Source organism: Nannobrachium achirus (assembly GCF_963921795.1).
Source record: "Nannobrachium achirus genome assembly, chromosome: 5".
NCBI lineage: Eukaryota > Metazoa > Chordata > Actinopteri > Myctophiformes > Myctophidae > Nannobrachium > Nannobrachium achirus.
The window spans coordinates 25,772,918-25,787,191 of NC_137814.1; the positions used below are offsets into that span (position 1 = coordinate 25,772,918).

The window sequence follows — 14,274 nt, forward strand, 5'->3', positions numbered from 1 at the left end:
TCTGTTTTCACTGTGAACGGACACCAAACGCTTCACCACCAAACGCAAACAAACATGACTGCTATTGAAAGAAACCCAATATAACTATAATTACGTTACTTGAATTAGGTTGTTGTTTTACATGTTGCGTTAGTTTATGTAATGACCAGACGAAAAATACAAAATAAATATATATTTATATCATTGTTGTCAGGTGGAAACCTTGTATCTCCCAAGTTTCAACTTTGTACGTTCTTTTGCAAAGTAAAGCCCTGCTTCATCATCCCAGGCCGTCGCACAAAAGTAGTGAAAACAGCAGTGTGCTTGTAGATCAGCTGTTTTCACTAGTTTAAATCATTTTTACAATGATAAATACAAAACAAATGGTTTTGGACATACAAGGTTTCCACCCGACGACGATGATTATGTATATATTTTTTTCTTTTTGAGGGAAAAAAAATGCATGTCGGTTAAAAGAAAAATCATGTTTTCTTCATGGCGCGCGCCCACGCAATGCACAACCAAGTATAAACCAGGCTTAATTGTGCTGATCAGTAGTAATCCTCCAGCTCGGCTCTGTCGCCCTGATTCTGGATGATCTGCTGCTTCTTGTACAAATCAGCAATCTGGAGAGAACGGGAGACAGAGAGAGAGAGAGAGAGAGAAGGGGAGGGAGGGTTAGAGATAGAGAGTGGAGTGGAGGGGAGGGGGGGGGCAGAGGTGTGAGAACCAGAGACAGAGAGACAGACAACGAACGACGGAGACGCAGCCGGCCGGCCAGCCCGATCAAGCCACCAGGTGACACCGCGGGAAATTGACAATAAAAGATACGACGCCGAAAGATATAGGGGAAACGGACAGCGAGGGGGCGGGCGAGGCTGTGACAGATACCGAGAGAGAGAGAGAGAGAGAGAGAGAGAGAGAGAGAGAGAGAGAGAGAGAGAGAGGGGAGAGGAGAGGCGTGAAAGAGAAAGTGGATGATAAAGTCAGATTGCCGCCTAAAAAAATAAAAAAAATAGAGGACGAGCTAAAAATAAGGCGCTGATTATTCATGTCCCCAGTCAGCCTTTGAAGTTCGCTGACTAGCAGCCGGGCCGAGTGAGTGACGGATGGGGGTCGACATGTTCATATGAGCTCGCTGTGGGGGAGCGGGGTGACTGAATAACAGGCCCGGCCCGCCTCTACCCAGAACCAACCCTCGGGTGGGCAGGGTTGTGTGGGGTGGGGAGGGGAGGGGAGAGGGGATCGACGTACCTGAGACCCGCTTGTGGCGTCTTCGGGCTTCTTGTCGTCTCTGATCCGGAGGAACCGCGGGAACCTGAGAGAGATGCCCTTCTCCGGGTCCACCTGGAGGAGCACAGACGAGACGTTGACCAGTTTCAACAGAAACACAGGATATGGATTGCAGCTTTAAACGATAGTGTGTTGCCATCATGCTGCTGTGTTGTAGTAGCAAAACAGTTCAAACTCCCAAACGTGATCCTTTAACAAGGACACACACCATGTCATAGAGAATGAAGCTCAACATTTAAAGCAGCGGAGCCATCTGTTATTGCTGAATAATATCACCATTTTGGCAGTTCAAATAGGGGCTCCGACACCCCCCCCCACAAAAACCCCAACCCTACCGCAAACCCCCAAGAGGTCTGCTTGGCCGCGCAGCAGAGGGAAGATTGACATTGAACAAATTTGAGACAGGATGACGCATAGATTAATGCATCACTTATATCCCCCACATACTGTACGATACTGTACCAGGGTGATGACACAGGGCCTACTGAAAATGTTACACTACTGTACTGAACCATAACAGATGCCTGTTAAAGTTGTACGCACAACTGTCGACTAGGGGTGTGCGTTGGCACTACCCTCACGATTCAATTCCATTACGATTCACCAGGTAAAGATTCGATTCTACGATGCATCACGTTTTTATACAGTATATATTACTGAGAGAGGGCGAGCTCAGGGAGCGGAATTCCTGGTATTACTGCACAACATGGCAAATTACAGTAAATACAACAAGCAGTACAATAAACTGAACATATTTTATTTAGAATGATATTACATAATATTATATCGTCACGATTATTGTTGACACCGCTACTGTCGACAGCCTGTACACACACCCCATTCACATGTATTTCTAGACAGAATATACATTGTTAACTTAGTCAACTCAAGTGCAGGTGTCGAGTGTCAGACACTCAAGTCTATTATTGTCTCCACCAGCCGAAGGCTGAGGGAGAGTATGTTTTCCCCTCCGTCCGTCCGTCCGTCCGTCCGTCCGTGCGTCCGTCCGTCCGTGCGTGCGTCCTCGCAGTTTGTGAACAGCTAATCTCAGTCACCGTTGGCCCGATCGCTGCCAAACTGAGCACACACACTCCCTGGATGCCAATCTAGAACCTCTGCCCCACATTTTTCAAATCAGCCTCATGGTGGCGCTATAACAGGCCGATTTGTGTGGCCTGGTTGTTACCAGCTAATCTCCGGCGCCGTTGGCCCGATCGCTGCCAAACTGAGCACACACACTCCCTGGATGCTAATTCAGAACCTCTGCCCCACATTTTTTAAATCAGCCTCATGGTGGCGCTATAACAGGCCGATTTGTGTGGCCTGGTGGAGACCTGTGCTCGGAAGAGCACTGCTTCTAGTTGTCATTGTATCTCTCATCATCTCTACTCTTACCTCTACCTATCTATCCTGTGTTGCATGTTAACTGCTGCTGCTACTACAGTTGGTAAATATCATTTATATACCTTTTATTGCTCTTGGTAGTGATGATGATTTTTGTTGTGTTATGTCCACATTATGAATAACATAGGACCACAATGGAAACAAGCCCTCAGGAGTTTTTCTGTTATCCTTTTAGCATCGGTAATTAATAAAGTATTCAACTAACCAATCAATCAATAGGACACCTGTATTTCCCCACAGGGATCAATGATTGAATTAATGACTGAAAGTCAGTCAGTCAGTCAGAGTATAATAGGGTTTGGGACGATATGAAAATGTCATATCACGATTATCGTGACAAAATAAATCGCGATTTACGATATCGCGATAATCAAAATCCATTATCCTTGGGCAGAACATTTGCCAAGACTAGCAGATCTACAAGGCTATTTATTGGCTAAGATATTTGATAGAGTGAAAAGAAAAAGACTGTATCAAGTACGTATATCAAGTACCTTTTACCAATTACAGAGGGTTTAAGTGTTACCGGAATATGCAGCTCGGCAAATAAAAGGTGAATTGATCCCAGTGCATGACGGAGGACGATTTCACGATAAATTAAATCTCCACGATACGATTATCGTGAGTGTTTTTTTTATATCACGATATACGATAATATGGCTTATTGTCCCATCCCTAGAGTATAAGTTGTAGAGACCAGTCATGGCTCCAATCAGGATGTAGGGGTGGGCGATATGGAAAAATACAATTTCACGATATTTTTCCAAGCTGTATCACGATACACGATTTTATCACGATTCTTTTTCACGTTGGTTTTTATGGTTGTTTTTCAAGTTACTTGACAAAAACTAGACTCTCTGGGTTCCTTTTGGAATTGAACTTTACAAGTATGTAACTCTGACAGTATACAAATGAAACCAAATGGACCCTTACGGGTCCATTTGGTTTCATTTGTATACTGTCAGAGTTAAGTGGAGACCTTGACATTTTAAAGTTTGAGAACTACTGATTTTGACCAAAACGCAGGTTTAATTGAATTCGGCAATGAATCTCTGTATTAACGATAAAACAGGATTTTTTACAAGGCTCCCTCAATTTTATCACGATATATACGATACCTCTGAAAAGGCATATCGTGGAGACATTGTATCGTCTTAACGATAATTATCACCATATCGCCCACCCCTATCAGGATGTATACCAACATGGATGGGATGGCCGATTAAATCACCACCCAGGCCTACATACTGCAGCTCCCTCGGTGAAGAATTGTGGTAAAAATAAATATCTAGCGAGACAATTTCCTTAGCGATGAGGATTAACATCTCATAACAGCACATATTTTAGACGCACTGGAGGCAAGTTTTCTTCTTTCTTTTTTTTTTTTGGATGAGCCACCGGTAATCCCTCCCACGAATCTATGCACATGACACTGTTCAACATGAGTGAGTGAGTTACAAGTTCATGAGGAGCTTTGCATCTAAAAAAAATCCCACGCCAAAAAGAGAATGAAGAAAAAGCAAGACATGGATGGTGCACAGATTTGTGTGAAAGAGAGACAAATGAGACAGTTGACTGTCACACAGTGTCACAGTTATTATATAATACAGAACTGTTGCCTGGGGGAAACACGGCATCATCTGAAAATGAAGCATTTATACAGGCCAGAGCAAGACAAAATGACACAATCCAATTACACCAAGGAATCATGCAGTTTAACAGACCCCTACTAACTTATTCATTCATTTTTACACCTGGGTCGTCATACTAACTTATTCATTCATTTTTACACCTGGGTCGTCATACTAACTTATTCATTCGTTTTAACTCTCAGGTACTTCTGTGCTAATTTATTCATTCTATTGAACACGGGTGCTACCAACTTGTTTATTTAAGTGCTGCTTACTAGGGATGTGTGCGAATATTTGATTTAACAATTAAAAAGGTGGCTAGCCAGGCACACCCACAGCCCCACAGAGACGTTCAATGTGCACCCCTGTCTTGCACTTTATCACTCATTCATCAGTGCATTGTTAATGTTTACACACACATAGACCCTAAAGGACCGTAATGGAATTAATCTGTCAGCTTTGTTGCGTTTTTATCCTTTTGATGATGGTGTATTGTACATACAGTATATAATGCAATTGTCAATCAAGATGTCATATATAATGCAATTGTCAATCAAGATGTCATAGTCAAAACAGCGCTTAACCCTACTAAATAATATTTGTTTACTTTATCCTAATATTTATATCATCTAATTGAGACATTTACGTTTTGTTTTACACATTTCTATTCTGCACCCATATTAATGTCATGTCTTTTTTTTTAAACAAGCAAAATAATCAAATACAGAACATGCCAATTAAGTATTAACAAGGGTGATTAGCAGGGCCGGTCCCACTGCAGCCTGGCATGGTCTGAATCTATTCTAGCTACAGTTTGCTGGTTTTGATGGGAAGGCATCGCGATGAGAAATCCCATCCAATATAAACACTGTGCACATGTTTCAGGCCAAGTACCAATTAGCACAGACAGAGATGACGCTAGGGCTGTCACAATTATTACATAATCGTCTAATCGTGATTATTTGACATTATCGCAATTATTTTGTCATAATCGTCATAATCGTGAATGTTGAAAAATTTCCGAAATAGTGGAAATAGCAGATCTACAAGCTCACAACGCATCGCGACGCGTTGTGAGCTTGTAGATCGGCTATTTCCACTATCAAAGTTATTTTTTAAGTAGTAAGTTGTCAAATATGTCAGTGATTTCTTTGTATATTTAGGTTATGTGTCATATCTACCATGTACAACTTCAAAGCCTAAAAGCCAAACAGAAATGTAATTGTCAACGACAAAAACACAATTAAATCGTTAATCGCCAATGATTTGAGTGACAATTAATCGTCATGTAAAATGTCATATCGTGACAGCCCTAGATGACGCAGCCCCACTACATATTGTCCACAAACTATTACAATCGTGTTGCAATTGTGTTTTTCATAGATTTCATAGATAGCTTCATAGCAGTGTTGTTTTTGACAGCAAATTTTGATTTAGTTTTAGTCAGTCTTTTGAATAAAATGTCATTTAGTTTTAGTCATAATTTAGTCACCTGAAAAGTATTAGTTTTAGTCTAATTTTAGTCGACTAAATATCATAAGATTTTAGGCGACTGAATCTAGTTGATTTAGTCAACTGAAAAGTATTTTGGCAGGCCTTGATGGCATCGTAATGACTGATTTTACACTTGGTTGCGTGCTGAAAATAGCCGATCTATAAGCTCACAACGCGTTGCGCTGCGACGCGTTGTGAGCTTGTAGATCTGCTATTTTCAGCACGCAATACCTGAGAGCAACCAAACATAAAACGTCTCTCTTCTTCACTAGTCCCTCCCTAACGTTTTAGTCTAGTTTTTATTTTGTTGACGAAATTGACAATATATTTAGTCTTAGTATGTAAGTAAGTCATCACAGCTTAATTTTTATTTCGTTTTCATTTAGTTTTCGTCAGTGAAAAAAATGCAGTCGACAAACATTTTTCGTCATAGTTTTAGTCGACGATCATCACTGCTTCATAGACGTGTTTGACATACTGTTTATTATTATATTAAAGGGCCAGTTCACACAAAAAATAACTCAGTATTGTGTTGATCCCCAAACAACAATAAAATAAGATCTGGTTGCCCCAGAGGTGAACTGGCCCTTTAATATGTTGTAGTTGTATTTTAAACCCTCAATATTTAGTCAACTTGACCGTTTGGCTCAGTACTTTGTCTACTCCTGTATCCACCCTCGGGCAAAACATGAGGCGTTGTGGAGCTTGTAGAGCTGCTATTTTCAGCTACTGTGAATGGCCAAGGCCATAACACTGGAGGTACCGAGGTAGCCAGAGGCCAAGCCTGTATTACCTTGCACTGCTGTTATCTCTGTTATCTGCTTGATTTGAAAAAACAATCCGGCGTTTTGAGGTGAGAACATGGGGAACGCAGACGTTTCAATCACAACAGTCTGGCTGAACATCCAATTCTAGGTCATTTTATGGTTGAAGGGAAGCTGCTCAGTAGTAAGTGTGCTCCAGTCCCGAGTCCCGACTTGTGCTGGAGGCAGTGGTGGACAAATTACTCAATACTGGAAAAATATAAGTAAAAGTCTCAATACTGAAATGTAGAAATACAAGGCTACAAGGACCGTCTGGAATTAAAACTGTTCTGTACTTGAGTAAAAGTACCAAAGTATTGATATCAAAATGTAGTACCAAAAGTAAAAGTACTCATTAAGCAGAAAGTCCAATTTAAAGTTTTCAAATGTATAAAAATCTTTTGGAAATAGCAAATCTACAAGCTTGTAGATTGGCTATTTTCAAATGGCCGAAATATATATATAGGGCTGAAGTGTTTGTGTGTTTTGTAATAATAAGTAGTAATAAGTAACTAAAGTTGGCAAATAAATGTAGTGGAGTAAAAGTACAATATATAGATATACAAAAAAGCAAGGTACAGCATTAGCTGTCATTGTCACAGTAGTTCTTGGGCTTTAAGGATTTTCGTTAGGAAGGCCACACGACAATATTTGTAATGTTTTTGGGGCCTTTCCGGCACATCATGTTTAGATTTTCTGTTTCTTTCCATTCTAACGTACTGCTCTATTTTTAGTGGCCAAGGCCACGAAGTGGCAATGCCTTGGCCACTCATTGTTATTGGACTTCATCTCCTTCTTCCGCCACTTTTTCTCTAGCGGCTAGATCGTGCAGTCGCTTTTTACGAAACTCGGCAGTATGGCAGAGGACTATGCCAAATGGCTAAAACGCGAAGCTCGCAACAATCGGCCAAAGGGTGGCGCTGTAGGAAGCCTTTGAACAATGCCAACTTTGAACTGGTGTAGCTCATGCCCTGTTTCAGGTACAGCAATGAAACCTGTATACACTTATGCGTCTCCTCATGCCAAACAACTTTTACGCTCTGACTTTTGACCTCTGACCTTTACTTCTCCCACAATTTTGAATTATATGAAAAACAGTCAAAATCTATCTCCTCCTGGGATTTTTGCGTAACGTGCGCAAAACCTTTTTTTACATGAACTTTGGACCAATGCGGTCATCGCACAGCGGCCGGATTTCTTTTAAAGCGAAACATTATTTTTTAATAATTCACTCAATGTTGCAGTTTTATGCAAATTATTCTTCTGCCTCTAAATCATACATGCAAAGTGACACGTTCATGGCATTTGGCAAATATGTCGAGGGTTAGTCCAAATATCACTGAAAGCAATCTTACTCGAATTGGCCAAAGGGGGGCGCTATACGAAGCGTTTGAAAACTCAAACTTTAAAGGGGCATAAGTCATGCCTCATTTTGTTTAAAGACATGCAACTTGGTTACACGCGTGCCTTGACTCAAGCGGAAGCCATCCGTGTCTTTGTTAAGTACGCTCCGTCCTTAGATTTTCTGCCATTTTGAGCAGTTTGTAAAACACTTAAACTCGCTTTTATTCCGGAACTTTTGCGTCACGTGCACGGAACTTTTTTTACATGAACTTTGGACCAATATCTAAAGATCTGTCAGATCGGATTTTTTTTAAATTTAAACATGCTTTTTTAATAATTCAATGAATATTGCAAGTTTTATGCAAATTATTCTTCTGCCTCTAAAACATACATGCAAAGTAACATTTTCATGATGAACTACTGTAGAGGGTAAGTCCAAATATCACTGAAACCAATCTTACCCCAATTGGCCAAAGGGGGGCGCTATATCATTTTGAAAGAAGGCGTCAAGTACATTACTTGAAAAATTTTCTTTTTTCTTTTCTTTTTCTTTTTTAAATGACAGGTCCATTATGTGTGACTGCCGTAGTGTAGTGGTCAGTGCCTGTGCCTGGTATACGGATGGTTGTCGGTTCAAACCCCACATCGGGTTGAGTTGATGTTAACATTCACTTTGGCCTATTATAGAGTCACCACTAGGCCAAAAAAAACCTACCTGACCTGCCGGAGTCCTGTTCGGAAGAACACTGCTTCTAGTTTTTCTTTGATGTCTTCTTTGCTTTCCCTTGATGCCTTTTTGCTTTCCTGCTTTTTCTGCCTTGGCCACTTTATCGCTGCTTGCAGCTATATTTTGTAACTTAATTTTTTTACATTATGGTTTTAAATCATGTGCAAATACACTAAACTAAAAACGAAACTCTCTTTTAACAGAGGTGCTGCTGACCCATTCCTTTTCACACACATGCTCTACTAACTCATTGATTTTACAGTCATCCCATGTGGGTTTTTTTCCCCTCACTTCTCCTCAAAATCTCGGCGATGTTGAATTGAAACATTAATAAATGTTAAATCACTGTGATATCATGAGTTATGTTCTACCGCATGCAGTGCACAAATTACAAAAACACAGGACATGTTTAAAATCGATAGAAATCTACATGGCTGTTGAGCAGCCTGAGAGGGGCAACACATCAGCGTTATGGTTACAATAAAGTGAGTCATTATGATGAATTGAGAGGTATAGTGAACGTGCTGCTTTAGGCAGATACTCTATACGTGCTGTGGGACTTGTTCGCTGTGGCGCCATACCTCCAATTTGCTGCTGAGCCACAGGCAATAAACAGGTTATAATTCCTGTAAATCCTACACTTTAACAGCACACTTAATAACTCCATTATGAGCCATTAATTACAACTTTTCTTTTTTATTGTTGTAACACGCCGTAAAAACGGCAGAGAATTTATCGTCAGAAACACATGGAAGATTTAGTAAGCGCAGCTGAGTCTCCATGGGGTGTCCTGGAGCCACAAACACACGTGCAAGCACGCACACGCGCACTTAACAGGCAGGCACGCACACACGCATGCACACACACACCTGCACTGTAATGGAACTGACTCGTTGTCAAGGTCGGCTGGAAATGGTCCAAAACTGTTACTTTTCAGAAAATGGATACAAATAATTTGTTCCAATGCATCCAGTGTACTTCTTTTGAATAAAGAAGGCACTGGAGCAACTAGGATGATTGGAGCTTTTTTCTTTAATATGGAACTGGGTGCAAGGCAAAAACTACGTTTCGATGTCAGATTAAATCTTCGTCAAGTCATGATGGGTTTCATTTTGTTTTTCCACTGTCCACCGTACGACGACGAAAGTAACGTTTTTATTAGAAAAGAAAAAAAATCCAGGATAATAATCCAGATTTGTTTTGGATGTCTGACTGTTGTACGTTAAGTTGGCTGTTCACTTAGGACGTTTTTGTTTTAGTTAAATCCATAGAGAACGGCATGTCAGCTGCGCTGGAGAACGATGTATCCCTAACTCCCAGCCTGGACAATCAATCGATCAATTATGTCTTCTGTTTGTGGACTTCTAGGTGCATGTTCATTTTGTGTTTCTTGTAAGCCTGTGCGGGCTGGGCATCATGATGCGATACAGGACGATATAATAAAGAAATCTGTGCTCAGCTACTACCCTGAGTAAATAAAGAACACAATAGGACATTCACGAATAGCGATGTTTAGTATTCTAATTATTCGACCTCAAAGTATTAGAATAGTCGAATATTCGACAGGACTGGCCAAACTGTCAAATATTAAGTAAGCAAGAGGCGAACATTGTGAAAATAGCCGATCTACATGCTCACAACGCCTCGCGTTGCGAGGCGTTGTGAGCATGTAGATCAGCTGTTTTCACAATATTTATCTACAGACCAAGTCACATTAAATGTAATACCTACAATTCCAAGTGCTTGTCAGGGTTCTTATGACTTCCAATCTAGCCAAGCTTTATAAACCATGAAGAGATATATATATACAGTATTTTTAAAGACAAAACAATAAAAATAAATAAAAAATAAGCGAAAATTTGGTGAATGCCCTAGAACACAACAAATAAATAAATAAAAAGATACTGACCAATCCCATGCCAGCCTTGTAGACGGGCGACAGCGACAGGTCAGCACACTTGACCTCCCAGACCTGCATGGCGTCCAGCCACACGTCGGGCTCCGTTGACTGGTCCACGCGGTAGTACGCCCTGGGCTTGGGCAGGATGTGCTCCTAAAGGAGGAGAAGAAAGGAATGATAAAGATAGGTAGTACGCCCTGGGCTTGGGCAGGATGTGCTCCTAAAGGAGGAGAAGAAAGGAATGATAAAGATAGGTAGTACGCCCTGGGCTTGGGCAGGATGTGCTCCTAAAGGAGGAGAAGAAAGGAATGATAAAGATAGGTAGTACGCCCTGGGCTTGGGCAGGATGTGCTCCTAAAGGAGGAGAAGAAAGGAATGATAAAGATAGGTAGTACGCCCTGGGCTTGGGCAGGATGTGCTCCTAAAGGAGGAGAAGAAAGAAAGGATAAAGATAGGTAGTACCCCCTGGGCTTGGGCAGGATGTGCTCCTAAAGGAGGAGAAGAAAGAAATGATAAAGATAGGTAGTACGCCCGTGGCTTGGGCAGGATGTGCTCCTAAAGGAGGAGAAGAAAGAAATGATAAAGATAGGTAGTACGCCCGCGGCTTGGGCAGGATGTGCTCCTAAAGGAGGAGAAGAAAGAAATGATAAAGATAGGTAGTACGCCCTGGGCTTGGGCAGGATGTGCTCCTAAATGAGGAGAAGAAAGAAATGATAAAGATAGGTAGTACGCCCTGGGCTTGGGCAGGATGTGCTCCTAAAGGAGGAGAAGAAAGAAAGGATAAAGATAGGTAGTACGCCCTGGGCTTGGGCAGGATGTGCTCCTAAAGGAGGAGAAGAAAGGAATGATAAAGATAGGTAGTACGCCCGCGGCTTGGGCAGGATGTGCTCCTAAAGGAGGAGAAGAAAGGAATGATAAAGATAGGTAGTACGCCCTGGGCTTGGGCAGGATGTGCTCCTAAAGGAGGAGAAGAAAGAAATGATAAAGATAGGTAGTACGCCCGGGGCTTGGGCAGGATGTGCTCCTAAAGGAGGAGAAGAAAGAAAGGATAAAGATAGGTAGTACGCCCGCAGCTTGGGCAGGATGTGCTCCTAAAGGAGGAGAAGAAAGAAATGATAATAAAGAAATTTACATTCATTTCAATGGCTGAGCTCGATAAAGACCAAGACCGTGACAGAGAGTGGACAGACACACTGCTCTTCCACCTGCTAGACTTGTCTTGCGCCGTTTTATTTAATGTCCCAGTGTCCATTGGTGTGGTTTTAACCCATTTAGACCTGGAAAGCATCTGTGTCACTTTATATTTTAACCACTTTAACCATTATTTTATACTTTTTTTCCTTTCTTCTTTTGTTTTATTTTTTATCCCACGATTTTGTCACCCATTTTTCACTCAATTTTCTAATGTAATCCTGGGTGCTACACTCCCTCTGCCAACCTGGGGAGAAAACTGACTGACCTCATGCTTCCTTCTATGCATGAGTCCAAGTTGCTTCTTTTCACCTGACACAGTCAGAATTCTGTGTTCTTTTTTTGAGAAATGACAACCATCAAGAGTCATCACGTCGCACAAGAACAGTTTAACTGCCACGCAAAGCCACGGAAATCCCCCAATCAAGGAGCACCGCAGGAGAATGGGTCTAAATTCAGGAGACTCCTGTCGGATTCAGGGAGGGTTGGCAACCCTGGCTATGGGCATATTGGTCAGATTGGCGGTGAAACGTACTGTAGGTGTGAGGGCTCGAACCTCTGGTTATCGTTAAAATCTCAAGTGTTTTGCCAATTACTTGCACTTACTGTATATCCCCAAAGCCCATACTGTAGGTTGGGAATTTATCTCCTCAGAAAAATAGAATGCTCAAAGAATGCTCAATAAATGTATTTTTCACCCTAAAAAAATCTCTAAAGCAGCCTCTTCTTAGCTGTCTTTACCCTCATTCAGTATTCCATATCCCATGAATTATGCATACGTTTGATCCACCACAATTTGGTTGTCCACAGAACATCTGGCAAACGCACCGCGACAAAAACAAGCCAGTCACGTGTCCTTGTTGTTGATGGGACCTACTGTACTGTACTGGAGGGGAGCGTTTGTTTTCCATCACTCCCCATACGTTCACATCCACTAATGATGCATTTAGGGAGGCTCCGAATGGCCTTTGCTTTGAGGGATCCGCAGGCAGAACACAAGAAAACAACCAGGATTTTCTTCAAACAGCCATTAAACCACACATAAAACAGTGTGTGGGTCTTTAAAATACAACATGAGAGAGATGTTTCTGAACAACAGCAGCTGCCAACTTATGTCATGTGAGAAAAGTGCGACGCTTGAAGAAAGAAACTGGTGGCCAACAGGTCTTTCAATAATGTTCATGGAATGAGTATACGTCTTTAAAGTCCAAATGTACAGTATGAATATAATGAATACTGGCTTCAAATAATGCGACAACTACAAGGCGTTCAGCCCACTGTAACCGTGTACCTTAAATAATTAATTTAGCATCGTCGTGTAGGCATTTCGGATTCCACAAAACATTTTGTTTTATTCAGAATGCCCATTGTACCAGTAACCAGTAAAGATAATTGATAGAAGACGGAAAAAAGTGCAAGAATTTATATTAGAATCCTGAATAATTCATGAAAATGTTCTAGCAAAGGAAAAAAAGAAAGGAAAAAAAAAAAAAAAAGAAAAAAAAGAAAAGAAAAGAAAAATATATATATATATAAAAACCTGAGATAACTCTGGACAAAATAATGCAAGGCTCAGCTTTAAAACTTGTGTTTTTAAATGTGAACTAGGCCACTGCAGTCAGCGTCTACACAAGTAGGTCACTGTGAAGCTGCAGAAACAATATAGAAATGTATATGTACAGTAGTAGTTCTTACATGCATGCACGCATGCATGGTCATTTGTTCCTACAGGCATGCACACCCACACACATGCCCCGAGTCTACTGACACTTCGCAGTAGATAATCAGATATTGTGCCTAGTCAATAAATTGCATATATAAAGGCTTACCATATGCCTTGATGAACGCGCTGTGAGCTTGTAGATTTTTATTTTTTGATATTTTTGGGGGCTTTTCTGCCTTTATTGATAGTAGAGTAGGTAGACAGCAAACAGGGAGAGAGACGGGGAGTGACAAAGCAAAGGTCACCGGGATCAGGACTCAAACCCGCGACACGCTGTCAAGCATCAGAGCCTATGTGGTATGCGGCCTGAACCACTAGGCCAGTGGTAAACCCGCATTTCTTTTTAATGGTTTGAAAATGTTCACATAGACGCATACAGTACTTGGCCACGCCCGCATTTCAATCCACTGTCCGTCCGGGCTATGGAAATCCCATAGCATATTAACATTGTATAGCGCATGGAGAAAATGCTAATAAACAGCTTAGATGGGTGATATGCCAAAGGTCAATGCCATTTCAGATCGATTGTTCAAGCCACTGGGACGGACTGACAGAATTTTGTTCATCTTATAGTATAGGACAGGACAGGACAGGACAGGACAGGACAGGACAGGACAGGACAGGACAGGACAGGACAGGACAGGACAGGGGTCTTCAAAGTTTTTCAAACCAAGGACCCCTTAGCTGAGAGAAATGAAGCAGGCAGTGAGACCCACCCCTACCGACAGAGCATATTGTATTACATTGTGTTGAATGAATATATAGGCCTATATATACATGTACTA

The 14,274-nt window shown here is 41.4% G+C and overlaps 1 protein-coding gene across 2 annotated transcripts in view; it reads right to left on the reverse strand.

Moving 5' to 3' along the window:
• Positions 1 to 269: 269 nt before the first annotated feature.
• The window catches only part of lig1 (ligase I, DNA, ATP-dependent), a 109,114-nt gene continuing 95,109 nt past the window's right edge, over positions 270 to 14,274 (reverse strand). For both annotated transcript variants that reach the window (XM_080725354.1, XM_080725353.1), the window contains 3 exons: positions 10,585 to 10,728; positions 1,234 to 1,326; positions 270 to 605 (listed from right to left, as the gene is read on the reverse strand). In XM_080725354.1, coding sequence (XP_080581480.1) covers positions 531 to 605; positions 1,234 to 1,326; positions 10,585 to 10,728 — 312 coding nt within the window. In that variant the 3' untranslated portion in view covers positions 270 to 530. The remainder of the gene's footprint in view (positions 606 to 1,233; positions 1,327 to 10,584; positions 10,729 to 14,274) is intronic.